This window comes from Xiphophorus couchianus, chromosome 24 (genome assembly GCF_001444195.1).
Source record: "Xiphophorus couchianus chromosome 24, X_couchianus-1.0, whole genome shotgun sequence".
Classification (NCBI taxonomy): domain Eukaryota; kingdom Metazoa; phylum Chordata; class Actinopteri; order Cyprinodontiformes; family Poeciliidae; genus Xiphophorus; species Xiphophorus couchianus.
In genome coordinates this window covers 6,071,295-6,090,669 of record NC_040251.1, presented here as the reverse complement: position 1 = coordinate 6,090,669, position 19,375 = coordinate 6,071,295, and the positions used below count along the sequence as shown (strand labels likewise).

At 46.1% G+C, this 19,375-nt stretch overlaps 2 protein-coding genes across 3 annotated transcripts in view; one reads left to right on the top strand and one right to left on the bottom strand.

The window, feature by feature from the left end:
- Window positions 1–194: 194 nt before the first annotated feature.
- Window positions 195–3,114, bottom strand: LOC114141184 (macrophage mannose receptor 1-like). Its single transcript, XM_028011665.1, has 4 exons — window positions 1,396–3,114; window positions 933–1,265; window positions 515–615; window positions 195–302 (listed from the first exon to the last, which is right to left on the bottom strand). Exons 1-4 carry the CDS (start codon window positions 1,565–1,567, stop codon window positions 195–197), a joined length of 714 nt encoding a protein of 237 aa, XP_027867466.1. The 5' UTR covers window positions 1,568–3,114.
- Window positions 3,115–5,413: 2,299 nt separating this feature from the next.
- LOC114141101 (macrophage mannose receptor 1-like) overlaps window positions 5,414–19,375 on the top strand; it is a 23,951-nt gene continuing 9,989 nt past the window's right edge. For both annotated transcript variants that reach the window (XR_003594770.1, XM_028011539.1), the window contains exons 1-2: window positions 5,414–5,481; window positions 5,621–5,799. Coding sequence is in view for 1 of the 2 variants with exons in the window: in XM_028011539.1 (XP_027867340.1) it covers window positions 5,448–5,481; window positions 5,621–5,799 (213 nt within the window). In the remaining variant the exon portion in view is untranslated. The remainder of the gene's footprint in view (window positions 5,482–5,620; window positions 5,800–19,375) is intronic.

Here is a 19,375-nt window from a genome sequence, read left to right as displayed (position 1 = left end):
CTTCCATCAGGAGGATCTTCATTCCAGATCAAACCTGATTCTCTGGAACAGAATCTCATGTCGCTCCTGCTACATTTATACAGATTAATAACATTCACAAACCAGCATCTTAATTTCTAAGTAGCTGCTTCCTGTGGCGTATAAACTTTATGAAACGGACTTCTGAAGACGTTTCATCTGCAGGAGCGGATCGTCTAAAGCTCATCGTCCTTCTTCCTCAGGAAGATTTTTCCATCTTTCTGCTTCCTCCAGCTCAGTCTGACGTCTCCACTCACTCCCTGCTCCCTCAGCTTCTGCTTCATCTGAAACAAAAACAAACCCGGTTTTCACACCGCCGCCATGTGGTCGTTTCAGGTACTGCGCCACTGTCCACCCAGGAGTCGATTTATCGGCAATAAAGACAGAAAACTGATCGAGCTGCAAAGAAAACAATGAACTAAAGCTGAACAAAGAGCAGGAAGTGAACAATGAAACAGGATCTACCAAAATAAAACAGGAAGTCAAGATAAAAGACATGATTTATCTTCGTCAGCAGGTCTTCCAGCAGGTCCGGGTCGTTCAGATCCACAGAGGAACTTCTCACCACCTTCAGCTTCACTTGCTTTAAAGATGAATCTTCGTAAAAAAAAAAAAAAAGAAGTTCAAATTAATTTTGAACACATGAAAGCATTGTGGCTCGGAAAAGTTTATCGTATCTGAAGACGAAATCCTCTTCTGTCTGAAAACAACATGGCTGCAGGTCATAAATCTGGATCAGAGCAAAGAATCAAACCTCAAACGGATCAGAGCAAAGACACGACATCCAGAGAAACTAAACCGCACAAACACCAGCATGATGCACAGCGGAGGAGGGATGCTTTTCTCACAGAACCCAAACAGAACCAAAACAGTCCAAAACAGACCCAACCAAACAAAACAGAACCATTTCGTACCTGTAGAACAAACTGATGATTTCTTTTCTGTGCAGCAAAAGTTTTGCCATCTTCCAGAATCTTTCATGTTCGCCGCGGCGCAGTTCTGTCTGGTCTTACTGGGTTCTCCAGACATCCAGAAGCTAAAAGCCGAGCCGGTTCCATCCGACCACTTCCAGGACTCTCTGGACAGGCCGATCCAGGCCCGTTGTCCGGTCGGCACCAGGACCTGCAGCCGCCGGTTCTCTGCCATGTTCCTGACGCTGGCCAGGTCGGTGTGGCGCCCCCTGCAGTACCGCTGAGCCTCCATCCAGGTCATGTTGACGTTGACGTGAACAAACGTCACCTTTGTCCCTTAAACACAAATAAAACCTTCAAAAATCAAAAATCACAAAATTGAGCGTCAACATTAAACTATTTATCAAATTCAGCAAACGTGGAAAATTGCAACATCCAATCATTTTGTAGCAAATAAAATGCTGACCTTTGACATCCAAGCAGATGGAACTTCGAGTTCTATTACAAAATTCGTCATTCCAACGTCCGTCTCCACGCATCTCAACGCAGTTCTCTCTTCCATAGTTATTGTTTGGTTCTCTGGACGCCCAGTTCCTGAACTTCTTCTTGTCTTGTCGGTAGAAGTCAGATGCGGACATGGACCAGCGCCAGCTGTTCACATCATCGTACAAACCGATCCAGGGAGTCTGGAGAGGAGAGCACTTCCTGAACTCACCTGGGTCACCTGGGTCACCTGTAACACGACTCACACCCTGAACGCCTCAGACTTATGATTCACTCTTAGAAAGAACTGGTTCACTGTTCAGTTCACTAAAGTCACAACTGAATTCATTTATGGTCAAAGTGACGATTCCAACAGAACCGGGTTCTTTGGTCTCCGTTAAAGTTTAATGTTTTCACCTCAATCACTTAATAAAACTCATCAGCAAAAGAAATAAAAATCTCTGGTAGAGCGGGACATTTAGTCAGAACTCTGCAGTAAAACCAGGAAGTATTTCTCCTGGTTTTAGTTTCTCACATCAACTCTCAGAGACGAAGACTTCTGATGATGAAGAGCTAATCAACCTGAGAGGCTGATGGGAGCAAAACGGAGGAACTGGACCCTCAACGGTCCGAGCCAACAGCTGAAATCAGGCCTGGGATGAAGTGAGGGGGCAGAGACCACATGTCCAACCTTCATCCAACCGAACATACAGCAGGTACCAGACCAGACTAGACTAATTCAGTCCAGACCAAACTCTGTAATTATTAGTCCCCTCCTGTTTGTCTTCCTCTGGTGGGACCCGATCTCCTCACCGTCCATCCTAACCAGAAGCCTGATTCATCTGGTTCCTCTTGGTGTGGAGAAGCAGCGTCTCTACTGAGTCCGTCCCAGACGACCTGCGACCAGAACGTACCTGATGATATAAATGAAGTTCATTGATTGATTGATTGATTGACTGAACCTAGACACCCTGCAGGGAAACTCATTCCAGCCGCTTGTATCCACGATCTCGTTCTTTCGGTCATGACCCAAAGCTCATGACCATAGATGAGGGTGGGAACGTAGATCGACCGGTAAATCGAGAGCTTGTCTTTTTCACTGGGCTCTCTCTCCACCAGGACGGAGCGGTACAGCGCCCGCCGCACTGCAGACGCTGCGCCGATCCGTCTGTGGATCTCCCGCTCCGTTTTCCCTCATTCATGAACCCAGAGATACTTAAAGTCCTCCTCTCGGGGCAGGACGTCCCCCCGACCCGGAGAAGGCCCTCTACCCTTTGGAGGCCCTGATCCTCATCCCGACTGCGAACCGCTCCGGTATCGCTGTAGATCACGACCCGATGAGGTCAGTAGGACGAGATCATCCGCAAAAACAGACCCTGAGGTCACCAGAACGGATCGGCTGGTCCGCAGACTGTTCAACGCTACGAACAGAATCTGTGACAATGGGCAACCATGGCAGAGTGCAACTCAGAGCAACCGGTCCAACTCTGAGCAACCGGTCCAACTCAGAGCAACCGGTCCAACTCTGAGCAACCGGTCCAACTCTGAGCAACCGGTCCAACTCAGAGCAACCGGTCCAACTCAGAGCAACCGGTATTCTGGAGTCTTACATTTGTTTATTTCTTGTTTCTTTTTTCCTATGCCTCTTTTCTTTCTGAAGGTGTCACCAATGGTTCTGGAGACCAGTTTGATGGATCCATGGCCACCGCTCACCACAGAGATCAGGGACTTACAGAGTGCTCTCCCAGTTCTCCCAGTTCCAGCTGCTCGTTCAGCGCCTTCACGTCCGCCGCGCTCTGGATCGATGCCAGGTCTGAAAACTTTTCTCTGCAGAAACTCTGAGCTGCAGTCCAATCCTTCGGCTCGGAAACTAAATAATATTTCCGTCCAGGAACAGAACTGAGCACTGCACCGACAAACATGAAGATTATTATTAATATTAGCTTTAATTTAACAGTTTAATGGCTGCAGCTGAAACTGATGAGCTGTTAGCATCAGAAAACATCAATAACAGATTAAAACCAGACTGCAGCACCACTAAACGTTTCTAAAACAACGTTATGATCAGAAACATGATCACAGAAATAACCTGCAGCAGCGACGATGAAGAGCAGAACGGCTTCCATCTTCCTCCTTCAGTCTGAGGCAGATTAACAGCCAACAGGCCTGATAAGGTCCTGACCTTCATGCAAAGCTGCCATTTCATTTGAATTCATGGCAAACATTAACTACAGCCGCTGCAGAGCCGTCGGTTCGATTCCCATCTGCTTTGCTGCCAAGCTGCTCATCAATGCCGCCAACAACAAAACCTGAAGAAACCTGAGATTTCACGTTACAGAAGATTTAAACTTTAATCTGGTCACAAAGTTAAAGCTCCTTCGGCCGGGGAGGCAACGCCTCAACAGAGGAAGTGACATCACATCTGGCTCATCCTGCGGAGCACAGAGGAAGTGACATCATGTCTGCGGAGTGTCTTCACTGTTTTCTGTTTTCAAACTGCAGATCCTTTAAATTCGGAGTTTCTCCTGGTTTTGCAGCCGTTACATCTGCATGATGGCAGCTTTATGAAAATGTAAAACAAATATTGGTTTATATGGTTTGTGCAGTTTGATAAGAACAGGGAACACAAACAGAACTTTCCTGTTTGGGTTTTATTGGAGTTCTGATCATTTTGTATTTATGTTAATGAGTCATTCTGACCATTTACTTCGTTACGTTCTGTCTGGTTCTGCAGTTTATTTTTGTTTTCTTTGATGATTTCCTGTTTTTTTCAGCTCCTGTTTTAATGCAGCAACTGTTCCTCATGTAATCTGATTACTCTGATGCCTCGGTAATCAAACCCGTTTGGTTTTTCACAGAAGAGCTTCTCAGTTTCTCGTTTCCTGCTTCAGTTTGTTCATGTAAAATATTTAATACTTTAAATCCAAACCTTCCTGGACTTTGAACTCTAATAAAGACTCACTAACATAAAGACAAACTCACTGGTCCGACTGGTTAGCTGGTTCCTCTGAACTGAAAAGATTTTCTGTTTACATCAATTTGTTACTATAAAAAGTCAGAAGCACAAATCGAAACCAAGCCGTTCGTTTCTCACTGAGTCGTTTGCATAAATGTGAGACAGAAACTTCCTCTGAAGTTTGTAGGATCTGAATAAACTTTAATGGGAAACACTTTGAATATCAGTCATGCAAATGTTTTCATGTTCGGAGATTTAAAACAAGCTTCATGAGAAGCACCAGCATTAATCATCCAGTTTGTTTTAGTTTATACAAAATATTTCCAATCCCTTCAGCTTTCTGACGGGTTATTTTAGTTTTTCTTCTTGTTTTTCAAACCTGGAGTTGGAACAGAAAATTGTCTGAATTAGTTTGTTTTTAATGTTTTATGTTGCAGCGTCGCTGCAGAGGATTCATCAGTAAAGTAATGGCATCAAAACTGCGACTAACACGTTCATCTGATCCATAGGAACGCTTCATGATTAGTTATTCAAATATAAAACTGAAATAGTTAAGAAATGTTATTTACAGTTTTACTGGATAAAACCACAAAGTTCAGAATAGAGAAACAGAAAACATCACAGACAGAAGAGAATAAAATGAAAATACAAATGAGTTAAAAACCAGCTGGAATCATAAAAACATTTGATCTGAAAGAAGGAAAAGAGACTTTAAAGGTTCAGAACCAAAACCAGAGATTCAACAGAAAACTGCAAAAATAAAAACTGAAATGATTTCAGAATCAACTGAGGTTTACTGGAAACCTTTTAAAAACATTTCAACAATTTTTATCAGAGCAAATACAAATATTCACCTGGAGAGGTCAAAGGTCACTCCAATAGGTGAGCTGGTTATCAAAGATAAATGATCAGAGGACAGTATTAATCCTGAATTTATCCTTTTAGCTGCATGTTATGGCTGCTGTGTCTAAATATCTGTTGCATGGCAACACATTACTTTGCATACAGTTGTTGACGTTTAAAACAAATTTTATCTGGTAAAAATAAAATCAGCTGCAGACGAACTGAAGGAGCAGAAGATGGAGAAAGTCATGATGATCCTGGCTGCTTTTGGTGAGGGATGATTATTATGTTTAATATTATTATTAGGTTTAATATTATTATTATTATGTTTAATATTTTACTGATTATTATTTCCAGGTCTTAATATTTTACTGTATTTGAATAGATTGTTCTGAATTATCTCCTGCAGTTCTGACTTCGACCTCCAGGCCTCCTGAGCATAAATACGTTTATGTGGATGAGCTGAAGAACTGGACTGAAGCTCAGCGTTTCTGCAGACAGACGTACACAGACCTGGCAACCCTGGAGAGCCAGCAGGATGTGGAGGCTCTGAGTGACATGGCAACGTCTGTGAGGAAAACCTCTGAGGTACTTCGGGTTTCTGTTCCCTCTGGTTCAAACCAACCAGCATAGGCGTAAATCCTGGGGGGTTCGGGGGGTCTGGACCCCCCCAATCTTGGAAAAGTCTAGAATTGTGCCCCCCCAAAAAATCACTGAAGAAACGTTTGCATTTAAATAATATCAATATGAAAAGACAAATGTAGCGCTTTCTGTCATCTATGCTAGATTTAACGCTCAGGGTTCGTAAAGCTCACTGTAACACCCCACGGTCCAGCCAGTGAAACTGTATAGGTCTGACCCATTAATAAGGACACTTGATAAGGATAAAGAATTTATTTACTAACTCAAGAATGGAAATGAAAATACACCACAGGTATCACTGTGGGAACCGTATCTAGACCTTACCCTTAGAAATATTAACACAAATGACAAATAAAAGTACACAAGGCTTTATCAACCTATAGGTTGATAAATAGGGACTCTCCCTCTATGTTAACCACCTCAAGAGTTCTGAAGTAACTTATTTAGAACATTCCGGAACACATATGAGTTCTTACTTTTTATAACCATGTACATACAATAACAGCCAGTGTTAATGAGTGGGCCCACCAAACAAAATAAAACAAATAAAAGCCGGCAAAATAGTCATTAAAACCCCCCGTTGCAGGCCTGATATTGACTCCACTCACCCCGGGTCCTCAACCCACAGCGACTGATGTAGGTAAGTTCCCGACGACTCCTGTCTCCTGAAAGCAGTCGAACCCCGCACTACGTTATCCACGAAGGCGAGGAAAATCCAAACCGCGGCCCAACGCAGGTGCAGCAGGTCTCTCCGGGTCCACCGTCTCCTTGGTAAAACCCCGGCCTTCAGCTCACCGAACGCGTCACTCTCGGTCCATTCGCGGTCCTTAGGCGGTTGTCCAACGACTCATGGTTTCACCAACGAGCAAGTATTTCCTCCACGACTCTTCACCCAAAGTTCCAGCGACTCTTCACCGAGTCTCATCCTTGACGTCCTCTCTCTTCTTTTTTCTTTTTCCGCTCTCCCCTTTGTCCCGCCCCCCAGTCAATCAGATTTCAGGAGAATAGCAATCACCCAATAGCAAACGTATACACAGCACTCTTGTCTGTCACTCCTCGTGTTGAACTCTACTTTTCATATAAACTATACCGTATGGTTCGTTCTTAAAGTAACAGAACACCACATTTTAACAACACATATTAACAAGTCTTTTACGTCTGTTTAAGTTCTTTTTAATGAACTCATACTCATTTCACCTCCCACCATAAGACTTGGGAATTATATCTTACTTTAAGATGTTAATTTACATACAGTAAATTTGTTAACCTTGTCATTTTTAAAACAACAATAACACACACATTTCTGGGAACCCAGAGGGTTACACCCTCCCCGGGTTAAATGTCTTGATGTCCCCATCAGACAGTTCTGTATGCTACAAACTCACAAAGCTGCAGCTTGCTACTCTATGAACTGGGACATTGCAGGGCGGAGGACAGAAAATTGTAGGATCTTCCTCAGGATCTCTGGTTATGTATATCCTCACTCCCCTGTGCACAATGACCAATGGCTTGTCCGTGGGCTTTCCCGGCTCGTCGTAGCTCAGACGGATGACAGGCTTAACCAGTCGTTTAGTAGCAGGAACACTGGTAGAGTTAATTTCATCATCAGACACACTAGATGTTGGGACGTCTCCCACCTCCAGCCCTGTGTCCGCCACAGGGTCCTCTTCTACAACTGCGTAGTGATCAAGCAATCCCTCCTCATTGCATGACAGAGTTGGTCCACCAAGATCTCCTTCCGAGATGACATCAGATCTGTCATTAGCAAGGGTCAATAACTGGACCGTTGGAGGACGTGTTAACCAGGCATCCTGGACAACTCCTCTGCAGAACTGCTGAGAGACGTCTTCCTCCTCTTCAGAATCTTCATCTCTCACTTCCTCTGCGGGATGCTGCACCTCATACTTTGCTGTAGATACATCAGTGGATCTGGTGGAAGGTCTCTGAGGCAGGCAGCTTCTTTCAGGGATTTCTGGAATCCTCACCAGAAACCCTATTGGTAGCAGATGGTCTCTGTGGAGAGTCTTTACTACACCTCGTCCACCTTCGGGTTTTACCCGATAAACAGGTAAGTTAGGGAGCTTCCCAACAACCACATAAGGTTGCAGATTCCACTTCTCCTTTAACTTGTGTTTTCCAGGGATTCCCAAGGCTCGAATAAGAACCCGATCTCCTTCCTCCAGGTTCTGAGCACATACCCTGCTATCATAGCTTCTCTTGTTTTTCTGATGATTCTTGTTGGAAGCCTCAGTCGCAAGCTGGCAAGCATGACGTAGCTCTTTTCTCAGTTTGTTCACATATTGATGATGTTTCATGACTTCTTCTCCAGCTTGAGACAAACCAAAACACACATCCACAGGCAGGCGAGCCTCCCGGCCAAACATCAGGAAGTATGGTGAATATCCTGTGGCCTCATTACGAGTACAGTTATAAGCATGAACCATAGAGGCCACATGCTGACTCCATTTTTGTTTGTCCTTTGGCTCGAGAGTGCCCAACATAGACAAGAGAGTACGATTAAAGCGCTCTGGCTGGGGATCTCCCTGGGGATGATAGGGTGTAGTTCTTGATTTCTTTATCCCCAGCATATTAAGGAGCTCTTTGATCAGTAAACTCTCAAAATCACGACCTTGGTCAGAGTGGATTCGGCATGGCAGACCATAGTGCACAAAGAACTTTTCTAGCAGAACTTTAGCAACTGTAGTAGCTCTTTGGTTGCTGGTGGGTATGGCCTGAGCATACCGAGCAAAATGGTCAGTAATAATGAGAACATTGGCCACCCCACGAGAATCTGGCTCGATTGACAGGAAGTCTATACAGACCAAGTCTAATGGGCCCCGACTTGTGATCTGGTGTAGGGGACTGGTTTTGCGAGGCAAGGTCTTGTGAGCCACGCATACCCCACAGGTCTTGACATAATGCTCAATGTCGTGTGCCATTTTCGGCCAATAGAACCGATCCCGCACCAACTCGGTTGTTTTTTCAATACCAAGGTGCCCAAAGTCATCATGCAACTGCTTTAATACTTGAAGCCGATGTTTTGGTGGAAGCACCAACTGGAACACTTCCTTCCCTGTAGGCCTTAAAGTTCTCCTATACATCAGTCCATTCTTTATCTGCAACTTTTCCTTTTCTCGCTGTAGCAGAATGGCCTCCTGATGATCCGTCTGGAAGCTACAGGGCCAATTTCCAGATTTTATCTCATTTTTAATCTTTCCAATAGCTTTGTCTGAGTCTTGTTCATTTTTTAGGTCTGTCATACTGAACTGTTGCACTGGGTTCTCACCAAGAGAGATGGGGTACACATACAGATCAGGAATAGCGGATGGAGATACACCCAGTTGATCCACACACCGCATGTTTTCAGAGACCCCAGCAACACTTACAGTTTTGCATAGGGCTTTCACTCCAGATGGGGGTATCCACCCCTCCTCTTCAGAGTTTGCATTTCTGGAAAGCAGGTCGGCATCAATATTCTCCCTGCCTGGTCGGTACTGAATGCCAAAATCATAGGTGGACAGGGCAGCCAACCATCTATGACCTGCAGCACTAAGTTTGGCCGTAGTAAGGACATAGGTCAGTGGGTTGTTGTCGGTTCTCACAGTGAACTTGGCTCCGTACAAGTAATCGTGTAACTTATCGACCACAGCCCACTTGAGTGCGAGGAACTCGAGTTGATGGACCGGATAGTTTCTCTCAGAGTTTCTCAGCTTTCGACTGGCAAAGGCTACTGGACGCAATCCTTCTGGATGTTCCTGGTTGAGCACAGCACCTAGCCCATCAAAGCTGGCATCTACATGCAATATGTAGGGCTTAGTTGGATCGGCAAATGCCAGGACCGGCGCATTTGTAAGGCACTGTATTACTTTCTTAAAAGCAGTAGTACAGGCCAAAGTCCACCTGTCTCCAAAGGGTTCAGATTTTTTAAGGTAGACTGAATTGGAGTCAACTGCTTTCTGTCCTTTGTTAACAGGAGGGTAGCCTTTGGTTAAGTCTGTCAGGGGTCTCACAATGGAAGAGTAGTTGGCAATGAATCTTCTGTAGTAGCCACAGAAACCCAAAAACGACTGAAGACTCTTAAGATCCGTAGGCTGCTCCCAGTTAAGGACTGCTTTAATTTTTTCTGGGTCAGTAGAAATTCCTGAAGCAGACACAATGTGGCCAACATACTTGACCTAAGGTTGACAGAACTGACACTTATTAATAGACACCTTCAGACCATATTCTTGTAGTCGGTCCAATACTTTGAGGAGACGTTCCTCATGTTCCTCTAGTGTCCGGCCGAACACTATTAGGTCATCCAGGTATACTAAACATTGCAGGAGGTTCATGTCTCCAACAGCCTTTTCCATTAACCGTTGAAAGGTAGCCGGGGCTCCTGTAATGCCTTGGGGCATACGCTCAAACTGGAAGAACCCTAGGGGGCAGATAAAGGCTGTCTTCTCCTTGTCTTGGTCAGCCATACCAATCTGGTAATAGCCATTTCGAAGATCCAATACAGAAAACCAGCGGCTTCCTGTCATACAATCCAAGGCTTCATCAATCCTAGGAACGGTGTATTGATCAGGGATTGTTCGTGCATTCAAGGTGCGGTAATCAATACACATCCTGATCGAGCCATTCTTTTTTCTTGCAACCACGATGGGCGAAGCATAAGGACTACGTGACTCCTTTATTATTCCTGCTGCCAGCAGTTTCTGCAGATGGCTTCGCACGTCATCGATATCTGCAGGGGCAAGACGTCTTGATCTTTCTCGAAAAGGTCGTGAGTCACTGAGGCGGATGGTATGTTCGACTCCTCTGGCCAGTCCAACATCCCATTCCTCAAGGGAGAACACTCCTGCTTTCTCTGATAGCTTATGAGCAAGCCTCTCCTTCCAGGCACTTGGGATTGGAGAGTTGCCAAAATCAAACAATCCAGGATCTATTGTTTGACTTGACTCTTGGCCTTTGTGTAACTCGGTCACAACGTTGGCTTTATGAATACATGCCACAATGGTGCCCTTAGGGATGGCTTTGGGCTTGATTGACTCGTTTTTTAGCACCAGTGAGAAGTTGTTTACATTCATGTCAGATGGTAAGAGAACACATGGTGGCACCAGTATTCCATCTGGGAGAGAGGGCTGCTCAGGAGGCTCAACCACCAACATATCCTGCTCCCAAGACACTTTTGCAATGACTTTACAGGCTGCCAGGGCTGAACCACCAGGGGGGATCTTAAGAGGTCCAGGACCCATCCATTTTATGTGTCCAACATTATCATCCAGCTGGCGTGAGGGGTGTTTCTGTTTAAAGGTCTTTGGTGTACTGACAGAAACTCGCCATGACTGAGCCTGTCCATGGCATTCAGCTTCATCTGGAGTCTTGGGCTGGTGATGAAAACGACAGGCGTTGGTTCCCATGATTACTGGGGCCTGGTCTGGACCCTTAGGGTCGGGGCAGACTAGGGCTAACACTGTCGTTGGCTCTGTGTGAAGACCATCCTCCAAGAACTCAACATTCATAGCTATATAGCCCTTGTATGGATAGCAGGATTCACTGAGTCCCCAAAGTGCCAAGCTGGAAATAGGATGAAGAGGTAAGTGGGACAAATGGTCTGTGTACCAACTTTCAAATATTATGGTAACACTAGAACCACTGTCCATCAGGGCATTGGTTGGTTGACCTTCAATGATTACTTTACTGAGCGAGGCCTCTCCTACTAGTCCCTTAGGGATGCCTGTAGCATGTTGGGTCTCAACTGCATTTCTTTTGACAGAGCAGTTGGTACTTGAGGTCTCTTTTTCCTGTTTGTTTATCTCATTATTTCTTTTTTGCCTTCTCAGAGAACGAATCAGTTTCTGAATGACTTTGCCATTGTCTTCAGGGGCTGTACAATGAGTAGACACATGTCCTCCTTCCCCACATCTGTAACAGAAGAAATCCTCTTCGTCATGGTTGGTGTGAGTAGTTCTTGGGCTACTGAGGTGAGAGGGAGCTTTATTCACTTTATTTGCTTGGTTTTCCGGTCTCCATCTTGCACCTTTAGACTGAGGAGGATTTGTGTGTGTCACAGTCATCATATTGAGATGATGTTGCACATCCTCAACTTGTTTTCTTAAAGCCTGAACTTCATAATTTTCTCTGGGTTTAATTTCATCTGTGTGGAATACTTTTTGAGCATTCGAGGTGGCTTTCAACTGTCCAGTTGTGAGTTCAGCCACTTGGGACTGCAGCATTTTGACTTGAGCCTGCAGCTCCTGAACTTCAGATTCTGACTTATTTTCATCTTCCACCCTCACCTGCCTGACAATCGATCTAGCTGAAGGAGCCATATTTTTCTTCCTCACTGATTGTTGAAACTCTTCTTCTCTGATTTCATTCAACAGTGTCAGGAAGGGAGGAGGATTACGCTTTCTTTCTCTTAGGCGTAACTGTAGTAGCAGTATTTCGGACTCTGTGGCTCCACGAAGGAGCTGTTCCACACGTGCACTGTCCCTCAGGTTGGGAGTTATCCCTCCTCGCTGAACAACTTTTGTTAGCTTTCGCTCCACTCTCCGTAAAAAATCTGAAAGACTTTCACCTGCGCTTTGACGTAAGGCTCTGAAGGAGAAGTAGAGATCCTCAGGACTCTCTGGTGATCCAAACGCTCTTTCCAGAGCTTCAATATATTCCTCTGGGGATGCATCTGGATCATCAGTCCGTACGGCTTGAGCAATTTCCAGAGCAGGTCCTTTCAAGCTTTCTACGATCCTTTTCCGTTTTTCTTGAATGGAACAGTCACTCTCATCCACCATTAGCTGTGCTTGCTCCATCCATGTATCCAAACTCTCCTCTCCTGGAGGTGTGGGACTTATGCCAGAATATGCTCGGAGACGCCTGAAGACATTACTTTCTTGGGCAGGCCTCATTGTCTTTGCTAGCAGTTCACCAACTGCTCTTATGATTGACTCTGCAGAGTTTCCTGGCATAGGATTTGCTGACAGCATTTCTGGTGCTGCTGCTTCTTCAGTTGATGTGGAACTTCCTTGTGAGAGAGGATCTGTTTGTCTCTTTTCCGGGTTGACATTTTCTTCATCTGCAGGCCCGTGCAATGTCCACAGTTCACCTCCTTCAATAGGTGGCACATCCAGAGGTATAGTTTTTGTGTGTACTCTTTCACTACACTCGCATAAAACTATCAATGACTGTGATTGAGGGTTAAACATACGTCCTCTCACCCTAACTCGTCCTAGGGATTTGATAGTCATTAAAGTTTCTTCAATGTGCCTAACTGTGGTCTCGACAGGGACCTGTTTCACTACAAGTGCATGGGACGCATCTAAGCCCTCCCCTGTACACCAATTTTCCAACAATGACATTCTGTAGATAATGGTTTACTTACTTATTTCTGCTTTGGAAAGTCCTAATTAATTCTTATTTTTCCTTTTTCAGACTACAGATTCAAATTAACTAAGATAGTAATGTGGGTCAGACATTAACATAAAAAACAGCTTAACTAAATAAACCTTGGGGTCTATCTTTCACATACAAGTTTATTTTATTGTTTACTTATTTATTTTTATTGTTTTATGTGTTTTAATCCCAGCGGTGCCTCCATTTATGTAGCGCTTTCTGTCATCTATGCTAGATTTAACGCTCAGGGTTCGTAAAGCTCACTGTAACACCCCACGGTCCAGCCAGTGAAACTGTATAGGTCTGACCCATTAATAAGGACACTTGATAAGGATAAAGAATTTATTTACTAACTCAAGAATGGAAATGAAAATACACCACAGGTATCACTGTGGGAACCGTATCTAGACCTTACCCTTAGAAATATTAACACAAATGACAAATAAAAGTACACAAGGCTTTATCAACCTATAGGTTGATAAATAGGGACTCTCCCTCTATGTTAACCACCTCAAGAGTTCTGAAGTAACTTATTTAGAACATTCCGGAACACATATGAGTTCTTACTTTTTATAACCATGTACATACAATAACAGCCAGTGTTAATGAGTGGGCCCACCAAACAAAATAAAACAAATAAAAGCCGGCAAAATAGTCATTAAAACCCCCCGTTGCAGGCCTGATATTGACTCCACTCACCCCGGGTCCTCAACCCACAGCGACTGATGTAGGTAAGTTCCCGACGACTCCTGTCTCCTGAAAGCAGTCGAACCCCGCACTACGTTATCCACGAAGGCGAGGAAAATCCAAACCGCGGCCCAACGCAGGTGCAGCAGGTCTCTCCGGGTCCACCGTCTCCTTGGTAAAACCCCGGCCTTCAGCTCACCGAACGCGTCACTCTCGGTCCATTCGCGGTCCTTAGGCGGTTGTCCAACGACTCATGGTTTCACCAACGAGCAAGTATTTCCTCCACGACTCTTCACCCAAAGTTCCAGCGACTCTTCACCGAGTCTCATCCTTGACGTCCTCTCTCTTCTTTTTTCTTTTTCCGCTCTCCCCTTTGTCCCGCCCCCCAGTCAATCAGATTTCAGGAGAATAGCAATCACCCAATAGCAAACGTATACACAGCACTCTTGTCTGTCACTCCTCGTGTTGAACTCTACTTTTCATATAAACTATACCGTATGGTTCGTTCTTAAAGTAACAGAACACCACATTTTAACAACACATATTAACAAGTCTTTTACGTCTGTTTAAGTTCTTTTTAATGAACTCATACTCATTTCACCTCCCACCATAAGACTTGAGAATAATATCTTACTTTAAGATATTAATTTACATACAGTAAATTTGTTAACCTTGTCATTTTTAAAACAACAATAACACACACATTTCTGGGAACCCAGAGGGTTACACAAAAGAAACAAAAAACAATAAATCTGCCATTTATCTCAGAAAGAAAATAATTATTTTTTAGGTCCCTCCTCCATTATTAGAACAATGGTTCAGTCCAAAGTGTAGGAGGAGCAACAGCAGCGCTGCACGTTAGAGCTGTTAGCTGCCAGCTGTTGCTCTACAGCACTGACATAAGTGTCATTGACACTGACATAAATAGAATAGAATAGAAGTACTTTATTCAAAGCAGTAAGTAAAAAGACATGTAAACATTTTATTTATTTTCACTGCTCAATAAGAAGAAACACATTAATAAAGATCAGACTGCAGTTTGTTATTTTATTACTTTGACTGAATCATGATAAGCTGCCTTATTAGCAGAACTGCTACACTGTTTTCATAGACTTCAGCTTTTTTGTCAACGGTAGCAAACATCTAATTCATATTTAGCTCTTTAACTTTTAGTAAATTAGAAGAGTTTGAAACGGGAGGGAGGGGCTGAGCAGGTGGAGCAGCTCAGAGTGGGAACCCAGAACAGAGAGAAAACTAAAAGTTATAACTTTATTTCTCACTGTCCTCAATGCAGAGCCTTTAAAACCACAAAATAAAATCTGAATATTTTTCTATATAAACCCTGCTGCTTTAAATGTTATGTTTAAGTTATAATATTCCCCAGATATTCTATCTACCTGTTGGTTCTCAGTCATCCAGGACATGACAAAACTAAAAAAGGCTTAAAAATAAAGCAACTTATCCATCCATCCATCCATCCATCTTCTTCCGCTTATCCGAGGTCGGGTCGCGGGGGTAGCAGCTTCAGAAGGGAGGCCCAGACTTCCCTCTCCCCGGCCACTTCTTCCAGCTCTTCCGGGGGAATCCCGAGGCGTTCCCAGGCCAGCCGAGAGACATAGTCTCTCCAGCGTGTCCTGGGTCTTCCCCGGGGCCTCCTCCCGGTGGGACGTGCCCGGAACACCTCACCAGGGAGGCGTCCAGGAGGCATCCTGACCAGATGCCCAAGCCACCTCAACTGGCTCCTCTCGATGTGAAGGAGCAGCGGCTCTACTCTGAGTCCCTCCCGGATGACTGAGCTTCTCACCCTATCTCTAAGGGAGAGCCCAGCCACCCTACGGAGAAAACCCATTTCGGCCGCTTGTATCCGCGATCTCGTTCTTTCGGTCATGACCCAAAGCTCATGACCATAGATGAGGGTGGGAACGTAGATCGACCGGTAAATCGAGAGCTTCGCTTTTTGGCTCAGCTCTCTCTTCACCACGACGGACCGGTACAGCGCCCGCTTGACAGCAGACGCTGCGTCAATCCGCCTGTCGATCTCCCGCTCCCTTCTTCCCCCATTCGTGAACAAGATCCCGAGATACTTAAACTCCTCCACTTGGGGCAGGACACCCCCCCTGACCCGGAGAAGGCACTCTACCCTTTTCCGGCTCAAGACCATGGCCTCGGATTTGGAGGCACTGATCCCCATCCCGGCCGCTTCACACTCGGCTGCGAACCGCTCCAGCGAGAGCTGCAGATCACGACCTGATGAAGCCAAAAGGACCACATCGTCTGCGAAAAGCAGAGATGAGATCCTAAGGCCACCAAATCGGATCCCCTCAACACCTTGGCTGCGCCTAGAAATTCTGTCCATAAAAGTGATGAACAGAATCGGTGACAAAGGGCAGCCCTGGCGGAGTCCAACTCTCACCGGAAACGAGCCCGACTTACTGCCGGCAATGCGGACCAGACTCTGACACCGGTCATACAGGGACCTGACAGCCCGTATCAAAGGGCCCGGTACCCCATACTCCTGGAGAACCCCCCACAGGGCTCCCCGAGGGACACGGTCAAACGCCTTCTCCAAGTCCACAAAACACATGTAGACTGGTTGGGCGAACTCCCATGCACCCTCCAGGACCCTGCTGAGGGTGTAGAGCTGGTCCAGTGTTCCACAACCAGGACGAAAACCATACTGCTCTTCCTGAATCCGAGGTTCGACTATCCGACGGACCCTCCTCTCCAGGACCCCTGAATAGACCTTGCCAGGGAGGCTTAAGAGTGTGACCCCTCTATAATTGGAGCACACCCTCCGGTCCCCCTTTTTGAACAGGGGGACCACCACCCCAGTCTGCCAATCCAGGGGAACTGCCCCCGATGTCCATGCGATATTGCAGAGTCGCGTCAACCAACACAACCCTACAACATCCAGAGCCTTAAGGAACTCCGGGCGGATCTCATCCACCCCCGGGGCCTTGCCACCGAGGAGCTTTTTAACCACCTCGGCGACCTCGCCCCCAGAGATTGGAGAGCCCAACCCAGAGTCCCCAGGCTCCGCTTCCTCAGTGGAAGGCATGTTGGTGGGATTGAGGAGGTCTTCGAAGTACTCTGCCCACCGGCCCACAACGTCCCGAGTAGAGGTCAGCGGCACACCATCCCCACTATAAACAGTGTTGGTGCTGCACCGCTTCCCCCCCCGAGACGCCGGATGGTGGACCAGAATCGCCTCGAAGCCGTGCGGAAGTCTTTCTCCATGGCCTCTCCAAACTCCTCCCACGCCCGAGTTTTTGCCTCAGCAACCGCCCGAGCCGCATGCCGCTTCGCCCGCCGGTACCCATCAGCTGCTTCCGGAGTCCCACAGGCCAAAAAGGCCCGATAGGACTCCTTCTTCAGCCTGACGGCATCCCTCACCGAAGGTGTCCACCAACGGGTTCGAGGGTTGCCGCCGCGACAGGCACCGACAACCTTGCGGCCACAGCTCCGATCGGCCGCCTCGACAATGGAGGCACGGAACACGGTCCACTCAGACTCCATGTCCCCCACCTCCCCCGGGACGTGTTCGAAGTTTTGCCGGAGATGGGAGTTAAAGCTCCGTCTCACAGGGGATTCCGCCAGACGTTCCCAGCAGACCCTCACAACACGTTTGGGCCTGCCAGGTCTGACCGGCTTTCGCCCCCACCACCGGAGCCAACTCACCACCAGGTAGTGGTCAGTGGACAGCTCCGCACCTCTCTTCACCCGAGTGTCCAAGACATACGGCCGCAGATCCGATGAAACGATGACAAAGTCGATCATCGAACTGCGGCCTAGGGTGTCCTGGTGCCAAGTGCACATATGGACACCCTTATGCTTGAACATGGTGTTCGTTATGGACAATCCATGGCGAGCACAGAAGTCCAGCAACAGAACACCGCTCGAGTTCAGGTCGGGCGGGCCGTTCCTCCCAACCACGCCCCTCCAGGTCTCACTGTCGTTGCCCACGTGAGCGTTGAAGTCCCCCAGCAGAACAAGGGAGTCCCCAGGAGGAGCACTCTCTAGTACCCCCTCTAAGGACTCCAAAAAGGGTGGGTAATCTGAACTGTCGTTCGGCCCGTAAGCACAAACGACAGTCAGAACCCGTCCCCCCACCCGTAGGCGGAGGGATGCTACACTCTCGTTCACCGGGGTAAACCCCAACGTACAGGCGCCGAGATGGGGAGCAACAAGTATGCCCACTCCTGCCCGACGTCTCTCTCCCTGGGCAACTCCAGAGTGGAAGTATGTCCAGCCCCTCTCAAGGAGACTGGTTCCAGAACCAGAGCCATGCGTCGAGGTGAGACCGACTATTTCTAGCCGGAACCTCTCGACCTCACACACTAGCTCCGGCTCCTTCCCCACCAGAGAGGTGACATTCCACGTCCCAAGCAACTTAACAAGTTATTATTTAAATAGCCCATAACTTGTATTATGAGCCATTTCAATAAATCAATGTTTATGAGGAATTTTATTAAGAAGAGTTACTCATTAAAACTTTTTTATTTAGAACCTTAAATGTTTGTAAAGGAGTAGCAGAGATTAGAATATAAAATAGAATAGAATAGAATGACTTTATTCATCCCAGCAGGGAGATTACTTTGCAGTTACAGCATAGAGACACAATAACAACCACCACTGAGTAGCAGTTGTAGATAAAATAAAAATAAAATATAACATGCTGTCAATATAAAAGCAGCTTAGAGCAGTCCTTACAAAGATTCAAAATGCAGATATGTATATGTAAATATATGTACAGCAGTGTGCCACAGTGCAGTTGTGCAAAATCGGACTGATTAGTGCAGAACAATGATTTAGCTTTTATTGTACAGTGAGATGTCATGTGGCAGGAAGGATTTCCTGTATCTGTCCCTACAACAGCGGAGCTGGAGCAGCCTATGTGAGAAGGAGCTCCGCTGTCTGTCCACTATGTGGTGGAGAGGCTGCTGTTTATTGTCCATAATAGACAGAACCTTCTTCAGTGTCCTCCTCTCCACCACAGTTTCCAGGGACTCCAGCCTTAGTCCCAGTACAGAGCCAGCTTTCCTGATGATTTTGTCTAGTCTATTAGAGTCGCTGGCTCTGATGCTGCTTCCCCAACACACAGCAGCAAAGAAGATGGCGCCGGCAACAACACTGTGATAAAAGGTCTCCAACATCTTGCTGCACACATTGAAGGATCTCAGCTTCCTTAAAAAATAGAGTCTGCTCATCCCCTTCCTGCACACAGCGTCAGTGTTAGATGCCCAGTCCAGATTGATCAGTCAAACTGAACAAAACTCAAATAAAAGCAACATTTGAATTTTAGTTTTATTTCTCAATAATTTGCTTACTGAGAATAAAACATGTTTAATGTGCATTACTAGTCATGTTTGGTCCTGCAGCTTGAATGTGGTTTAAAAACTTTTAAACCATATTTTATGTTACATTTCACTGTAACTTTCCCCTGGATGGGGATCAGGGATGG